General features: G+C 36.8%; 1 protein-coding gene across 3 annotated transcripts in view; it reads right to left on the minus strand.

Moving 5' to 3' along the window:
* Window positions 1–2,565: 2,565 nt before the first annotated feature.
* Window positions 2,566–18,101, minus strand: part of LOC126297533 (monocarboxylate transporter 3) — a 772,480-nt gene continuing 756,944 nt past the window's right edge. For all 3 annotated transcript variants that reach the window (XM_049988443.1, XM_049988442.1, XM_049988444.1), the window contains exons 7-9: window positions 14,735–14,901; window positions 8,140–8,362; window positions 2,566–4,809 (exon numbers count right to left, since the gene is read on the minus strand). In XM_049988443.1, the coding sequence (XP_049844400.1) occupies window positions 4,424–4,809; window positions 8,140–8,362; window positions 14,735–14,901 (776 nt within the window). In that variant the 3' untranslated portion in view covers window positions 2,566–4,423. The remainder of the gene's footprint in view (window positions 4,810–8,139; window positions 8,363–14,734; window positions 14,902–18,101) is intronic.

Below are 18,101 nucleotides of genomic sequence, written 5' to 3' on the forward strand. Positions count from 1 at the left end.
TCACTGCAGAACTGAATGCCACAAACATGAACCCTGTCAGCACTGGAAGAACATGGAGGGAGGTCCATAAGCAGAGAGATGCAGGTTGAGTTGGAATTCCAAAACCACACATCAGTGATTAAAAATTTGCATAACAGGAAAATGTGGTGCCGAAGTCACAAAACATGGACTATAGAATAATGGAAGAAAGTCATTTGGTCAGATGAGGCTTGTTGCAGATTGTTTCCAACTTCTGGCTGAGTTTACATCCCATGAGGGAAGCATGGTATCAGTTCAGTGATGATTTGATCAGCCATATGATGGTATTCCATGGGCACCATGGTTACATTGCTATGTTGCATTACTGCCAAGGAGGTCCATCCCAAGGTAGAGTGTTTGTTCCCCATTGGTGATGCCATGTTCCAAGATGACAGGGCCCCTGTTCACACAGCTCACATCATCCAGGCCTGCTTTTGTGGGCAGGTGGATGAACTGTTGCATTTCGCCTTGTCACCACAACCACCACATCTCAATACCACTAAGCCTTCATGGTCTACTTTGGAGAGAAAGGTGCATAATTGTTACCTGATCTTGTCTCTGTTTTGCAGAAGGAATACATAATATTGCTTTGAAATCCATACAGGGTCTATACTGATCCATTTTGAGATGACTAGAAGCTGTTCTCAATGCCAACTGTATTCCCACACTGCATTAGGCATGGCAATATGTTGTGATCTTGGTATTTCCATATATCTGTTCACCCCCTGTATGTCTACTCATTGTCTTATATAATTATGAAATGAAATTTCTAAGTGAAAGTATTTGGATCTATGAATTGTTACTTGTGATAATGAATATGAATGGATATTGTTCATGATTGGTTAATTATATATGAAGTAAGTTATCATAAATTAACTTTTCATGACCTTAATAATCTTCAGCATTCCATAAACTCTGTAATTCTGTAATAAGATATATGTTACAAATTATTTATGTAGCATTTACAGATTTTTATCTAGTATGATGCTGTAATGTATTACATTATTCTCCCTAGCATGTTCAGGATGAACAAAAGTTACAAATATTTTTAAAAAGGTGAAAATGATCAGATTGAAAATATATAATCTCATCTATCCCAGTGAGTGTAACTTATATAAAAATCTTCAGTTTGTAGCTGGGTCACCTCACATAAAAAGTACAACATTTAAATGAGCATCATTCACATCTTCGTGATGTAGAACCAGACAGATAGAGATGGTGCTTGAGCCTAGTATCTCCCTTAAACCCATCCAGTGGCACTGGTGGGAAGAAGAGCACTCCAGCAGCACCCATATACATACTATACAGATACTACCTTGACATTTCCTCAGGAGGTTGTGAAAATGACACTTGTCAAAATATACCCATTCATTGAGCTCACCTCATTGGAACTTTATGTAAGATGAACAATGCTTGGAGGATCAAAATTAATTAAAATGAACTGCCAAATTCATTCCATTTGGAGCTGGGAATGAGGGACAGGTAGACTAATGCAAAAATTTAACCATTACTTCCGAATTATTCCAGAATGTCAGAGGAGGTATAGTAAAAGATGAATATATATATATCTTATTTCTTGATGGTTGCATCTTATTAATATATTACTTTTTTAACCAGAAAAAAGATGATGACATGTCTTTTTCAGTTTAGATGGAAGACATATTTAAGTGGATTCCCCTTTACAAATTCCGATATGAAAGTCTTGCAATGGACACAGCAGCATTGAACCTTAATATTTATACTGTTCTGGTTAAGTTAAAAATATATACAGTAAGAATTTTTGTTAACAGAAAGTGCGATAATGTTTATAGTCTTATTCAGCCTACTTTATATGATCTCTGGCATAACAAATCCTTGAAGGATTTAGAAGTAGAGGAAACCAAGTACATACTGGAAACTTTTTTTTGCTTACAAATATGTGTGGATAGTCACACAAATAATATTGAGTTTTAAATAATCTCTGAGCAGGAGATGTGATATCTTGAAATATGAAACAGTGTGAACTGTACCTGTTACTTAAGTTGCAATGTTTAAAATACAAGAAAATAGTAGAAACTGTTTATAATTTGGTGTACCAGTATTAACATTTGCAAATTGTGATTATGAATTAATGAAAAGTATATATGGCAAATTAGTGTTTAATGTAATAGTAAAATTATTACTACAGACTATGCCTTAATGTAATTGAGCTCATTTTAGTCAGGAAGTAGTTTTATATAAGACAGAAATCACTAACCAGCTCTGTTTACTTCATTTTGTGTGAGTTAATATCTTGAAACATAATTTATTTCTGGCAAGAATATAAACTACTTTCAAAATAATGTATGTTTTTGAGTTCAAGTATGAATAAAAGGATATTTTCTGACAGTTACAGGTACTCTATCATACCATAGCAATTAAAATAAAATAAAATTTTTTTATTTCTCTGTTGGCAATACCGTGCATGATATTATGTAACTGATGGATACTTGAAAAATGTTTTAAGTTTCAGTTTCATGAAAATATGATCTTGTACTAAAATAATCTTTATACAATGAATGAGCAGCGTTAAGAGTTCCTCAAAACAGGATTTAATGCAATGTACACAGGTAACATACGAGTAAACAAAACGGACAGCATCAAGCACCTCATTAACATTTGGCTCATACTTAAATACAACATACATTTTCATACATTTTTCTTAAAAACACACACTTTGCTGTACAGTCATACTCATCCACACACCTATATGATTTCATGATATAAAACACATTTTATAACTTTAATTCAGAAATGTGACTCTGAGTCAGTGATGTACATTTCTAGAGTTAACACTTTAATTATATAGTCCATTTTAGTATAACTCCAATCTTATAAGTAACAAAATATTTTAGTACAACATTTTTTCTTTCTTCACTTGAAACTTCAGAGCTGTGCAACTTTACTAAGCATTTCTTATTTTACACATCCTTGTATCACAGTTATCGAAGAAAATAGACATGATAATTAGTGCAGCTCACATTTTAGCCTTTACCTTCTCAGAGCAAGCTGCAAATTTCTAAGTGACTGAATACTGAGAAGGGATAGAACATTGTGGAATATACTTCTCAGCTTCTAAGACAGACTGAAACCAGGCTTATCCATTGTTTGAATCTTCTAGCATGGTAACTCAGGAAGTTTAGCTAGAAGTATTTCTTATATCTAACAGACTCTGTCGATTCACATTATATTGCTGACTGGAAAATAATTAATGAACTTTATTCCATCACAGTAAAACATGTTTAATTATTATACATGTACCTTATTCTTTGATTCATATATTTCCATGTACATGCACATGCATTAACATATGCATAATCATATCACAGTTATTGAGTAAAATACATATGAGACTGGTTGTAGTTTACATATTTCTAATGAACCTTTCAACACCTCCATCCAAACAATGCAAAGAAAATCATGTGCTCATGAGGAATGCAACATTAATGGCTGCAGTTAACTACTTGTCATCTTGTGTTAAGTAAATATACCTTTTATGTTTACTTTCATTCATGCTAAACTGACAATGACTGTTTAGTGATAAACAGTTTGAACTACTTGCTAATGAATTATGATTTGCAGTGAATATCTACTTTTTTAAAGATCCACAAATTGTAATTGTTCACAAGAAACATACAGTGCATAACAGTTTTTTGTACTGTACATATCAAACTCATGCACTTCATCCTCTGTTGATATAAATGCATAGCTCAGTGGTTAGCATTTAACAATAACATATGCTCTGCCACAAGCATCAAAATAAAACACTGGATTTTCATTATATATATATGTTTATGTTTCATGAACAGTAACAACGGAAACAGTCATTTCTACAAATAGTTATATGTCCTTCCTATAAAGCATATTTTACTTCTATCTCAACATTATTTAGTAACATTAAACTTCGGTCTTGTGCAAAATTATTGCATCACTTCAAAACTTTATTCAGAAAACAGAAGCACAAATCCAGCAATCTTAGTGTGATTGCATATCTTGTTGTAGAGGCACAATAATGAGCTAAGACAGCACAGTTGAAGTTATACAAAAGAGAACATTGTGGTTCATATGTTTAGCTAAAAGCTGTACTAGTGTGTTTATTCACTGTTAAGCAACTATAAAATCACAGAGCACCACAGCACACTACAGAAAATAATATGCTTGTTCAATTTGGCAACTTTTTGAAAAATAGGATAAAAATGTATAAAGACCCGCTATATGTGGTGTTCGTTAAATACTGTAATAGCCTATTTGATATACATGTAAAACTTTCACTTTATGACCTCTTTTGAGTGCTGTCCAGTCAGTCAACAAATATTATAAGTTGTGCATATAAATTGTTCACTAAGGTGAATATTATCTTTGGTGACATTGGAAACTAAATGTCTTTTCACAATACTGACTCAATTTGTTTTATTTCTGATGGAGAAGGAGCAGTCTCAATAATTTCTGGCACAACATCTGGCTCATTTTCTTCTTCCACATCCTCATTAATTGGAGTAAGTGCATCAGGGATAGGTGGAGCAGCAGGTGATGCTAGGCAGCGTTTCAGTGATGGTGCCAGGAAGCTGGTCACTGCTGAGACAAGGAAGAATGCAGCGGCCATGTAGAAAGGTATGGCATAGCTCTTGGTTGCATCATATACAGCTCCTGCTAGTGGTGACCCTACAATTGCTGCACCACCTCTGAACAAAATCAAAAGGCCAAAAGCGTTTGTGAGCTTATCAAGCCCAAGAAGATCAACAAGGATGATGGATGTGAGAGATATGTAGCCAGCTGGAAATAAAGAAAAAAGTTGTTAAGTTAATCTATAATATACATATGAGAAATTTTTGAAAAATGTCTTTATCACTATCAGCTTTCATGAGAGAGCTTATCTAAATACATCTGACTAGCGTTTTCCACACATTATTAGTATGTGTATCTCTCATTTTTAAGAGAATCAAATTAGATTTGTAACAAAACAAATTCTAATATGATATGGTGACAAGCAGCACCAAACATTCTGTGTAAGATTAGATAAAATTAAATCACATAGGCTGAACAGGAACTGACAGTTGTTTGTCTACTCATTAATCACACGAAGGTTCTGCAGATACCATTATGTATTTAATTCTTAGTAGTAAAATGTGACACATGTAGGTTTACAATCATTATTATATTTTTACCATTTATTATTATTATTATCATTATTAGTATTATTACCATTTTGACTTAAGAGTCCTGTTAATCTCACTTTAGGTCAATTAAGACACAGCATCTTACTTGTTATTTTCCTTCAGTATTTGAAAAAAAAAAAAGAACAGAAATGTTGATTTGGACCCAGCAGAAGGCAACTGGCCAGACTAGTTGTAGCATTAAAGAAAGTAAAATGATATGATAACCAGACATATAAAATAAACATTTTTTATTTTGTTACTTTTCATTAGTCAGAATTTTATGTAATACTGTCTACTTAGGTTTCCTGGGATACTGCATTTTTTGTTCAGAAATAAAAATGAGCTTGCTTTGTCATTCACACTTTTGTGAGAGTCAAACAGTTCCTTTTGTCTTTTATGTGGGGTGTGTTTTCTATGTCTAATTTTTGTAATGCGTTAATTAAGTAGTGACATCAACTAACCTGGTATGATTTTCTGGTATTACATAAAATATACAGGGTGTTTCACAAGCCTACTTGTCACTTCTATGAGTTGTAGAGGGGAAGCAGTAGAGAAAGTTTTGATAAGGAATTCATTTCCAGAAATGCGCTGTTTTGATGTATAATAAGTTTGAAATTCAGTTAACATTCAAATCTCCCATTTCACAGTACACACACAGCAGACACAATGAGCCTGTGGTGTAGGTAATGTTTTGAATCCTCATCATTAGATCTGTTTTTGGCTGATGAATGACATCCTTGAAAATTTGAGAGTGCAGCACATCTGTGGAGCACTGCAGACAACCTTCCTAGCTGCAAACATACCAGCTACCATTACAGTCAGATGAAAATGTTGAGAGATGTCATAATTACAACAGGGACTGATGGCAGTATCCTTTTCTCAGTTTGTGTGTGTACTGTGTAAGTAGGAGTGTTGAAATAATATTAACTTTAAATTTATCTTATATTCAACCTGTACATTTAAGGAGATGGGATCCCCATCCAAACTTTATCTAATAAGTCCCCTCTACAACCGCTAAAAGCTGGTGAGAGGAATTGTGAAACACCCTATATAGTTGAGTAGGTTGATTGTTACTAACAGGACACATATGTAATATCTCTGTTGGATGGTTTTTCTTCTTATTGAGCAGGAGTTATTTATACAGTTCTTAATACTCTAGGTAAATCAGTGTGATGCTACAGCAAAACTACTGTTGCAACTTTTGTAACTTTTTTTCATAATTTCTTAATGTTTCTTATCAAACACCTTCATCAAAGTTCATATTTATTTATCTATTTATTTATGTGGAACTGTAACAGCACAGCACAGTGAGTTATATATTTCACAGGGAAAGACTGAAAAACATAAATCTGGATCACTCATGGTTATTTGAACCATCTGAATCCTGCGTCTCCAACTATGTCATCTTCTTTGATGTTTCTTTGGCAGTTTTAGTTTTACGTTATTAGTTCTTCCATGCACCTACACTTAGCAGATGGGTGTCATTGTCACAGACTTAAGAAGTGTGTTTCAGATGATCATCAAGCTTGTATGAATTGTTTTTCCATAGGACAGACAATAGGATAAACTTTTTTTTTTTTTTTTTTTTTCATTTTAGCCTGTTTCAGCACCAATATACACAAGTGCAGGGCCCTTGGAAAAAAATACTTTTCTCAACAATAAAACATTGAATGTGCAATTATCAGCAGCAGAATTAGTAGCAGCATCAGAAGCAGTGGCAGCAGCAGCTGAAACAGCACCAAGAGCAGCAACATGAACTGACACTACACAATACACACTCTTGGCAAATAAATCCTCCATATGCATCAAGCTGCCCAAGTGGTGTCATAATGATAAATTATAGAAAAGATCCATTATGCTATGGCAGAGAAAACTGAGCATGATCTGCATATAAACATGTCTGATGGAGAGTTGTTAACACTAAGCTGCTAGTTATTAAAAGTGCAACACTGAGAAGGATAGTGTATAACAAAATTTTACTTATTGTTTATAAACAGAATATTAGAAAAAATACATGATTAAATGTGTAGGTGATCTGGGAGTATAAAGGATCAAAAATTTAGTGCACAGATCTGACACCATTGCCAACAACAATGAATCTGATCCAGGTGAGCATCATGGGCACTGTGTCAAAGTGAAATACGGGTATGTTACTCCATGCTGTTTTAAATCACTGCCAGTGTTCATCAATTATATTGGGTGGCTAGTCTGTCTCTTGGCAACCAAGCACAATATGTTATCAATAGATAAGACATCTTGAGAATCTGCTGGCCAGATCAATAGTCAGACACCCTCATTATTGAAGTAGGTCAGGATATCTGTGTGACTCATTAAATGTATCCCACTGATACAGTAAGAATATTTTTTTGCTGTTTTCATTATTTTCTGTGTGACAAATGTTTGTTCAAATGATGCTTGACTTTCTTATCATTTCATACTCTTTTCTCACATGTCTACATTTTGTCATGAATTTATTTTTACCTTAATCTTTCTCTATCCTCTCCAACTTTCACAAACTTTTTCCAAACTTTGTCTTGCACTTTGTCATGCTTGCTTTGCTTTCACCCCATTACTGCTGTCTTTTTATTTCAGTATCTTTCTGTGTGTCAGACACTTTTTCATTTTTAACAATTTTTTACAATTATATTTCTGACTGTCAATATTTATGTGTGAAGCATTCATTTTTCTTTTATTTTTACATTTTTGAATATAGATTATGTCATGAATATTTCTTTCCTTTTTCCTCAGTTACAACACTTATATGGTTCATGGTATTTTTCACTGTATTTCCTTAGCTTCACCTTCCAGGGTTTGTTTCATGTAAATGATGCATTTTGAGTGTTACAGTTTGCCTGTATCTGTATTAAATATAACAAGATAAATATCTTTTTATAATTAACAATAGCAGTAATAATCATTTTAGTAGTCTTTCAGTGCTAATACTTACAGACAGCAAGACCAAAAAATATTGCCATTGCAACATATGCTGCATAGGTATGACAGAAAGGCGTGGCAGCAACAGCAAATGTGCATACAACAAGGCAAATATTATTCAGCAGCAAAGAGTCCATCCAAGGAAAATCAGCTAGATAGCCACATGCCACTCTCCCCACGGTGTTAGTAATACCAATAATTGACAAGAGAAATGATGCTGAGTTGGAATCAGTTCCCTGGAAAAAGAAGAAAAAGGAATACGTGAATATGAAACAGTTGGTAATATTGAGTTTGCAGTTAAGTTTTGCATAGGAGTTTTACAGCTAAAATAGGAATTATAAACAAAATAATGAATTTGAGAAATATTTTTCTTTGGTGGGTAGTAATTTACATTTAGACAGATTTGCCCTTTTTTGTTTTCTATAATGAATGAGCTGTCATGTAAGGCCACTTTAAGTATCTGAAGAATAAATATTACTAATAAAGTAAGAGCACATCAGGCCTCAGCCACAATTTGACATTGAAATAAATCAAATAGTGACAACAAAAAATGTGTCCTGGACTGGATCTCAATCCCAGATATCCCAATTTATGAGACCTTTTGTCTTAACTGCCACTGCAATGGGAACACACTCGTGTGGGCCTGAAGAAAAAGAAGGGACAACAGTAGGTAGTGTCAAGTGTCTCCTCCCTCCTGTCTCAAGACAGACTCCAGTGGATTCTCAGTCATGTAACAGCAGTAATAGAATGAAAAAGCCGGAGGAAGGCTTCTCTTTCTTTCATCAAAATGTATGGGTCTCTTAAACAAAACAGATCAACTTCTTATTAACATTAATGAAAAGGATAGTATAAATAATGCTCAGGTTTTGTGCTTAACTGAGCACCATGTTACTTGTCATCTATAGTAAGTTATAGTTTAGTAACATACTACTGTAGGAAAAATAAAGACAAAGGTGGAGTAGCAATTTATGTTAAGGATAGTGTAACATACAAAGCTATAGATATCAAGAAATATTGTGTGGAACAACAATTTGAGGCATGTGCAACAGAAATAATAACTAAATTCTACACAATAATAGTGTTGGCTGTCTACAGAGCTCCTTCAGGTGACATAAAAACTTTTCTACATTTAATGGAACTCCTTCTGTCAGGGATAGTTTCAAAATCAAAGGTTATTGTAGTTTTCGGTGATTTCAATATAAACTTTATGAGAGAAAATAACAATAAAATTTACTTTGAGATTGTTATGACCTTACATAATCTGATAACAGTAATGAACTTTCCAACAAGAATTACATCTGAGTCCCAAACTCTGATAGACAACATTTCTTTAGATGTGAGCAGACATCAGGATTATACTCTCAGGCAGGTTATAAATGGGCTTTCAAATCATGACGAACAAATTCTCATTCTTTATTATGTTAATCTGTTCAAAAAAACAATTTCCTCAATTGAAATTCATAAGAGTAATGAATGAAGAGACAAAAGAAACTTTCAATCATAGGTCGCAGCAAATGGATTGGTCTTTAGTATGTAGTCATGATAATGTTGATACTAAATTTAACTGTTTTATAAATGAATTCTGTGCTCTTTTTGAAGAAATATTCCCCAAGAAATGGATCAGAAACAGTGCTTCCAATTCTGTAAGTAAGCCTTGGATTACAAAAGGTATAAAACAGTAATGTAAAACCAAAAGGGGAACTTATGCTGCAATAAGATTATGTAAAGATGTAGAAAAATGGGACCACTATAGATTATACTGTAAAATTTTAGAGAAACTAATACAGAGATCAAAAGCCCTTTATTATGAGAAGAAAATAGATAAGTGTAATAATAAAATAAAAAGAATTTGGAACATTGTAAAAAAACGAAACAGGATGAGATACAACAAGCAAAGAAGATGTAAATAAAATCAGATATGAAGGTACCCTAGTAGATAAACCCAAAAGTGTGGCTGAGATTTTTAATAAACACTTCCTATCAGTAACTCAACAGATTGGTTGGAAGCGCAATGTTGATGAAGCTGTAACTCTTTGTCAAGCAGTATATTCAAACACAATTTCAGAAATGCACCTTAATCCTGTCACTGTATAAGAAATTCAAAAAATCATTATTTCTCTAAAAAGTAAGGACTGTGCAGGGGTTGATAATATATATAGCAATTTACTGAAATATTCTTGTGTGTGGATATGGGACATTCTCTGTCATATTTTCAATGCTTCCCTTCAGAAAGGTGTTGTTCCCAGTAGACTTAAGTATGCCATTGTGAAGCCCCAGTACAAAAAGGGTGATAAAGCTGAACTAACTAAGTATCGACCTATCTATTTGCTGACAGCTTTCTCCAAAATTTTTGAAATGCTAATACATGTAAGAATTACCGATCATCTCATGAATAATGGGGTTCTCAGCAAGAGTCAATTTGGCTTTCAAAAGGGCCGTTCAACAGAAGACGCAGTCTATGCACTTGCAAATGAAGTCCTAGAAACCATTAATGAAAAAATGCTAGCACTTGGTATCTTCTGTAATTTATCCAAAGCATTTGATTGTGTTGATCACCAGATTCTCTTGAAAAAAGCAAAATTAGTAGGAATAAGTGGTGTTGCAGGCAATTGGCTACAGTCATACCTCCAAGACAGAAAACAAAAAGTTGTCTTGAATAGGTCAGGTGGAGTATGTGATGTTTCCTCACATTCTGAATGGAGTTCCATTACATGTGGAGTGCCTCAGGGCCACTATTACTCCTGATTTTTATAAATGATCTAGCATCATGTACAAGCCTGACATGTAAGTTTACATTATTTGCAGATGACACCACAATTTTTATTAGCAATAGAACAGATAGTAATCTTGAGGAACTCAGTAATCACCTACTTTCAGATGTGGTTACTTGTTTCAAGGTGAATGGTCTCTCATTAAATTCCAGTAAGACCAGCTTTATTCATGTGGTAATCAGCCAATAGAAAGAATGGAAGCAACAACATTTTTGGAGTGCACATTGACAAGAAAATGAACTGGTCTTCACATATTATAGATCTCTGTAAGAGGTTTAGCTCTGTTACATATACGTTGAATACGGCATTATTTTTTAGGGCAACCAGCCATTAGCAAGGAAAGTGTTCATTGCACAGAAGCGAACTTTAAGAATTATATGTGGATTGTGTCCAAGAGACTTGTATAAAAATAGCTTTCAAAAACTTAAAATATACACAACTACATGCCAATATATTTTTCTCTCATGTGTTTTGTCTGTAAAAATATAGAAATATTTCAACCAAACAGTAATTATCATGAGCATTAGAAATTTTAGCTTGGCGCAAAAGGGTGTCCACTACACTGGAACAAAACTCTTTAATGCTCTTACTCCTGAAATAAAGACAGAGATTCATAACAAGAGTAAGTTTAGGAAAGCATTAAAAATATTTCTGCTAGAAAAAGCTTTTTACAGTCTATATGAATTTTTAACTAAATAAATTGTAAAATTTTAATATTATATAATACAAGCTGACATAATGCTACTAAGAATGTTATTTAACTTGAGCTCTGTTTCTGTGTGTTCTCTGTACCTGTTTTCTGTAGTGCTTGAACGATTCTAAGGAAATATGTATCTTCTTTTTTCTGTATTGCTGCTCAAAGAATTTACTGTATAAATTTTTATATAATTATGTACTCAAATGTCTGTATATACTATAAGATTATCATATTGTATTTGAAAAAAAGTGACTCGTTCCACATCCTTGTGAACAAAACACAGTTGGACCTATGGAACACAAAATAAAATAAAATCAATAAAATACCCACCCAACCCCAATTCTCATATTGCTGCACACTATACATGTAGTGTCCATTGTCCATTATTCTCATTGCTCATAGCTTCACCTGATTCCCACAAGTGTTCATACATAGTGTGCTTCTGCGCTGAAGGTATCCGTATTCGCCATCAGGTGTATAGATATTATTATGTGAGTGGCGGCATGTTTTTGGACATGTCCATTGTCCTTGGACGTATAAGATGGAACAGACACCATTTTTCGATTCAGCAGCCATGTTTGCACATGACAAGATTAACTCAGACCTCAGTCACAACTAGGCATTGTAGTTAGTTCATTGGAGGCATGTGAAAATTTGTGCCAGACCAGGACTCAAACTGAGATATCCCACTTTACACGAACAATCAACTTAACTGCTTTCACTATCTGAGCATGCTTTCCATCCAACACAAACAGACCCCTTAACAAACCACTCCATGGTCATTGAAATATTAAGGTTTCACCTGCAAATTTATATGTTTCCTCTTCTGTTCCAACAGCTCAATAAATGAGTTTGCTCAAAGTCCTGCATAAATTACACTCAAAGGAAAACTTCTTTTTCAGGGACATTCTGTCTTGAGTCATATTCTGAATTTAAAGTTCCAAAGAAGAGACACTGCACATAGACCAATATATATACACCTGACAGAAAAAACTGATACTATCAGTACAGGTGCAGAATAAGTCTGAACTCTTGAGGAGTTATTTAATTAATGTGAGTGTGTCACATAGCACATTAACAAAAAAAAAATCATAATACAGGATAACTCACTGAGTCCTATTACTTATGACGTCTTTGAGCCAATCACATATATGGGAACCTAACTTTATTCTCAGATTCTTTTTTAACAGTCTGTAGTGGGTCACCATGTCAAATGCTTTCCAGAAATTGATGAGTTGCCCTTAGTCCACAGCTCACAGGAAATTATGTGAGAAAATGATGAAATGAGTTTTGCATGAGTAATGCTTTCTAAATCCCTGCTGATTTGTGGACAGAAGCTTTTCCAGCTCAAGCAAATTTATTATACTGGAATTCAGAATATGTTCAATACCTCCAAGGCAAAAAGGATACTGGTCTGTAATTTTGTAGACTCTGTCTTTTTTATATATGTTTCACGCTTCAATAAATATTTTAGAGTATCTTTACTTTGCACACGGTCTGATTTTACTCCCTGCATGTTAACTGGCAAGTGTTCATCAGAGGGCCTCAACAACTGGCCATACAGAGTAACTCTCCTGTGCACTTCAAAAGTGCTCTGCTACCCAAGTAGCTGTGTTCTTTATGTTTTGCACCCCTGACATATCAAGGGTAGTGCTACAGTTCTCCATCTAATAATACAGGTCCTGAAGTCTGCAGGCAAGACCAACAGAGAATCAATGGAGCCTTTGGTTGAGACCCTCCATTTGGATCAAAACCAAAGGATTCTGATCAACTCTGAGTCTGAAATTGCAAATTTTGAGCTCTGCTTGCACTTTGAAAGTGAGGCCAGTGTACTTCCGTGAACTGAGGACATCATCAGAACCCAAACAACAGACATCATTTGTGCCTATGTGAGCCACAACTTGCAGATGACTCATTTTGGATGAGGCCCCCTGGCAGAAATGCAAAGCACTCATTCGACTTATTTCCAGCTCTAAAGGTTACTTCCCTAGGGGGTTCCCTAATGTGCCTAACAATGGAACTCACATTAACTAGCAGACTCCTGTCCCCGTCTGACTACGTGGACCCTGCTGAAGGAGAAGGCACCTGTCCACTCCAGCCTCAACATTTACCCTCTGCCTTGAATGAGGCAAACATGTTACAACTTACTGGTCCCCCTATGGTGAAGGTAGATTCCCCACACTGGGTATAATTCTCAGTGCCTAGAGCGCTCGGGTGAAAGAAGCAACACCTGAGGTATCCCATGTGATGGGTCAGTTTCTCCACTACCTCCACATCCTAAGGCAGTAGCCTGCAAGTGGCTGACAATGGCCACAAGTTGTTCATAAACTGCAGCCACCTCCTCCTGCATCTGCAGTCAGTATGCAAACACTTTATCCATTCTATTACTAGTAAAGCTACACTATAGAGAAAGCTAAATATGAAACTTTCTACTCTCTTGGTATGTCACCAATGGATGCTAGAGCCTGACTAAGCTGCAACCAATTGTCACTGGCCATTCAAAACCAAAGAAATTAAATATACATGAAAACACACAGAAAAAGCGTAATAGCTCACCATTGACTCAAGTCTTTTTGCCTCTGCATGACTTTTGGCCAATTAATATAGAATATTATATAGTGTCTATCAGAATATTGGTAGTGAAATGAACAAGATGACTGTGACTGTTGTAAAGTTTTGTGCCACCACATTACACCCAAGTTTCATGAAAATCTTCAGACAAAACTTAAGTCAAACTTAATTTCTTTTCATAACTGTCTACCGTTACCTAGTTCATGCTCAGCCCGTGAGCATTCAGATTAATACAATATTAACATACTTACTAAACACAGACTTCACTTCTGATGCTTTATTTTATATGAAAATGTAACCACACTGATACACATTTTGGTTATTTTTAAAAGAAATTCTTATCATTGAATTTGGTAGATCATAAAGAAAGTGAACCGTTAAATACCTGTCTTTCCAGTTATTAAGCTACACAAGAACCAAATAAGTTTCATTTATGTATTTCTGTTTTATTGTATGTATATTCCTAATTATGTGTATTAAAGTGTTGTAAGAATGTTACAGTCTGTCCAGTCATGACTTTTAAATGATTAAACTAGGTAATAAAGATAATAATAAAAAGATGTTCTTACATCAAGAATTGCAGCATCAACCAGGTACACAAATGGTACATACAGTCCCATCATGCCAAACAAATTGCTGACGCTAATGAGCATAAACACGGGATCTTTGAGCAAAGACATGTCCATCATCGTCCCCAAAATTGTTCTGAATGATTCAGGACAACACTGTGAGCATGCTGCAAAAAAAGAGAGAAGTAGTGTTTAGAATCAATACCTTCATATTTCATTATTTGCACCTCAAGGTGTGATTCAAGAATTAGAAACTATATGGTAATAGTTGTATTTTTAATGAGCTTATCTCTCTTTGGATTAATTACAGTGCATTTAACATAGCAAAAGAATGCTGCAAAGACTCCTGGCTATGACATGTGATTACATAGACCCTATGAAGTTGATCTAAGGATGAAAATGAATGAAACAGCATGTATGATAGTTAACATGAAATGATTCCTTTTTCTTACACGTGTTTTCACAATACTGTAATAATTTCAATCAATTACAAAGTTATAAATTAATTATGGTTAAGGATACTGCCACATGGAAATCAGTATTAATAAGTAAGTAGTAGGATGTATCACACTGTCCAACAATCAATCAGTGGAACACACATAAAAATTAGGTTCCTGTGATTCTATGGAGATAAATCACTGAAGTCTGGAAAGAAGTGAGATACATACAAATGCTTCAAAAGTAAGACAACAGAATGACCAACAAGAGAATAATTCTGAGGTATATGCTCTGATCTTGGTTTCCAATAGGTGCAATAACCAGAAACTGTATTGACGAAACGTTCAGTTTCATCTATCACTTGCAGAAAGAAATATAGAGTAGTTTATTTAAATTTCGATGTGTCATCTAATACTATGTCCACATTCACTTCCTACCTGAAAGGAAACCATCCATCGGCTTCGAATATTTTTGGTCTGGATGCATTTCAACTGTTTGGCTTTTCAATTTCTGACCCAGTTAAGGTTGTTTCCATGGCTGTTCCTTTTCAGGACTTGGATGATCTGTGCTCCACTTTTACGTCATTGTTTGCAACGGATCTCAGATGTGCTTCCAGCTTTCAGGCGCACATCACTCTATGGCCGGATGCCCCTTCCGGTGGCCTTACGGTTGACGATCAAGCAGGAACTGATCAAGGCTCCAGGCAGCTGGCATTCTGGAGCCTGTAACTTACAGTGTCTGGGCGTCGCCACTGGTGGTCATACGGATGGGTCCCTTTGGCTGTGTTGGGACTTCGGCGCTACAGTCAATACTCAGTCCCTTGTTGATACTTACCCCATTCCCCGACAGGAAGACCTTCTCGCCAAGCTTGCCGGGAGAGAGTATTTTTCAAAGATCAACCTGGCTGAGGCATACTGCCAGTTGCCCTTGGATGCTAAATCTCAGAATGTCATGGTTATCAACATGCCTTTCGGATTGTATAAGTACTAGCACCTTCCCTTTGGTGCCTCTTCAGTGCCGGACATTTACCAGCGATTCCTGGAGCAGCTTACACAGCCTATCCTCACCCGTGTGAATTATCTGGATGACATCTTGGTCACAGGGCGTTCCCATCAGGAACATTTGCAAAACCTCAGCGCCTTATTTCACACTCTGCAGTCTGCTGGTTTATGCTGTCAGCTGGACACGTGTTGTTTTTATCAATGGGAAGTGGAATACTTAGGCCATTGGTTTAGCAAAGATGGAATCTGCCCTTTGGGTCATAATGTTGCGGCTATTGAGGCCCTTCCTTGTCCCAAGCACTTATCTGAACTCCAGGTGTTTTTGGGCAAGGTTACTTATTACTTAAAGTTCTTGTCCCAGGCTGCCTCCATTGCTCAACCCCTCAATCACTTGCATTGCAAAGGGGTACCTTTTGATTGGACTCCTGACTGTGACCAGGTTTTTCTCCATTTAAAGGCAATGCTGAACTCCACCCCTTGCCTTACTCCCTTCTCTCCGGACCGCCCCTCGGTTGTGGTGGCTGATGCATTGATATACAGCATTGGGGCCGTCCTTTAGCGCCGGGATGCCAATGGCTCTGAACAGCCCATCGCTTAAGCCTCTAATACGTTGACCCCAGCACAACGGAACTACTCCCAGACTGGAAAGGAGGCCCTGGTGATCGTGTTAACTGTCCAAAAATTTCACACCTATCTCTTTGGAGCAAAGTTCACCCTCCTGATGGACCATAAACCATTGGCTACACTTTTCGGACCCCACTATCACCTTCCATAGCGGACGGCTCAACGTCTCCAGCACTGGGCATTGCTTTTACGTAATTACGCTTACACCATCCGGTATAAGTCCACAACTCACCATGCTAACGCGGACACTTTGTCACGTCTCCCAGCAGGCCCCGATCCTGTCTTTGAGCAACAGGAGGTCCTCTGCATTCACATTGATTCCGTCCACTGGGATGCGCTGGACGGTCTACCTCTTATGGCTGCTTACATTGCTGCAGCTACCTGCCGTGACCCTGTCTTGTAGCGGGTTATCAACTACGTGTTCCACGGGTGGCCCTCCTATGTTACTCATTGGATGCTGTCAGATTTCAGCCCCTGGCACCACCTATTCAATAGGCTCTCTGTTGTCGATGATGTCCTTTTGTTGGCCGCGGAGTCGGATGCCCATCGGGTGGTCATCCCTCCGGAATTGCAGCTTTGGGTTCTTGTTTTGTTACACCTTGGGCACTGGGGTATGTCCCGTATGAAAGTTTTGGTTTGCCAGCACGTGTATTGGCCTGGCATCGATGGCGATATCGAGCACCAGTTTCGTGGGTGCACTGTCTGTGCGCGTCACCAGGCAAGCTCCCCCTCAGTCATTTGCACCCTGGCCTGTGCCTCGCCAGCCCTGGGATTGCATCCGTATTAATTTTGCAGGCCTGTTTTTGGGGTCCAGTGGTTACTCGTCGTTGATGCCTACTTCACATACCCATATGTGGTCCACATGGCATCCACCACCACAGAGGATACACTCACGTTCTCGCCAATGAGAGCCTGCCACACACGTTGGTCTCTGATAATGGTCCCCAATTCACAGCATTCTCCTTGCATGACTTCTGTCAGGCGAACGGTATCAAACATATCCGTAGTCCCCCTTTCCACCATTCATCCAATGGCACGGCAGAGAGACTCGTCTGCACTTTTAAACACCAGATGACGAAGGTGGTCAACACGTTTCGAACCATGTCAGCCCTCACCTTTTGAGCACCTATCGAAATTGGTGGATGCAGTCTGGCAGAGCTCATTCATGGGCGACAGCCGCGGACCCTGCGCCATTTGCAGACACCAACCCCCTCCCGCCCCCAGTCCCAGCCCTCGCAGCAGTATGCTGCAAAACCAATAGTCAATGGCCTCTCAGACCATGACATGCAGTTCCTTCTGTTAAA

This window comes from Schistocerca gregaria, chromosome X (assembly GCF_023897955.1).
Source record: "Schistocerca gregaria isolate iqSchGreg1 chromosome X, iqSchGreg1.2, whole genome shotgun sequence".
Lineage (NCBI taxonomy): Eukaryota > Metazoa > Arthropoda > Insecta > Orthoptera > Acrididae > Schistocerca > Schistocerca gregaria.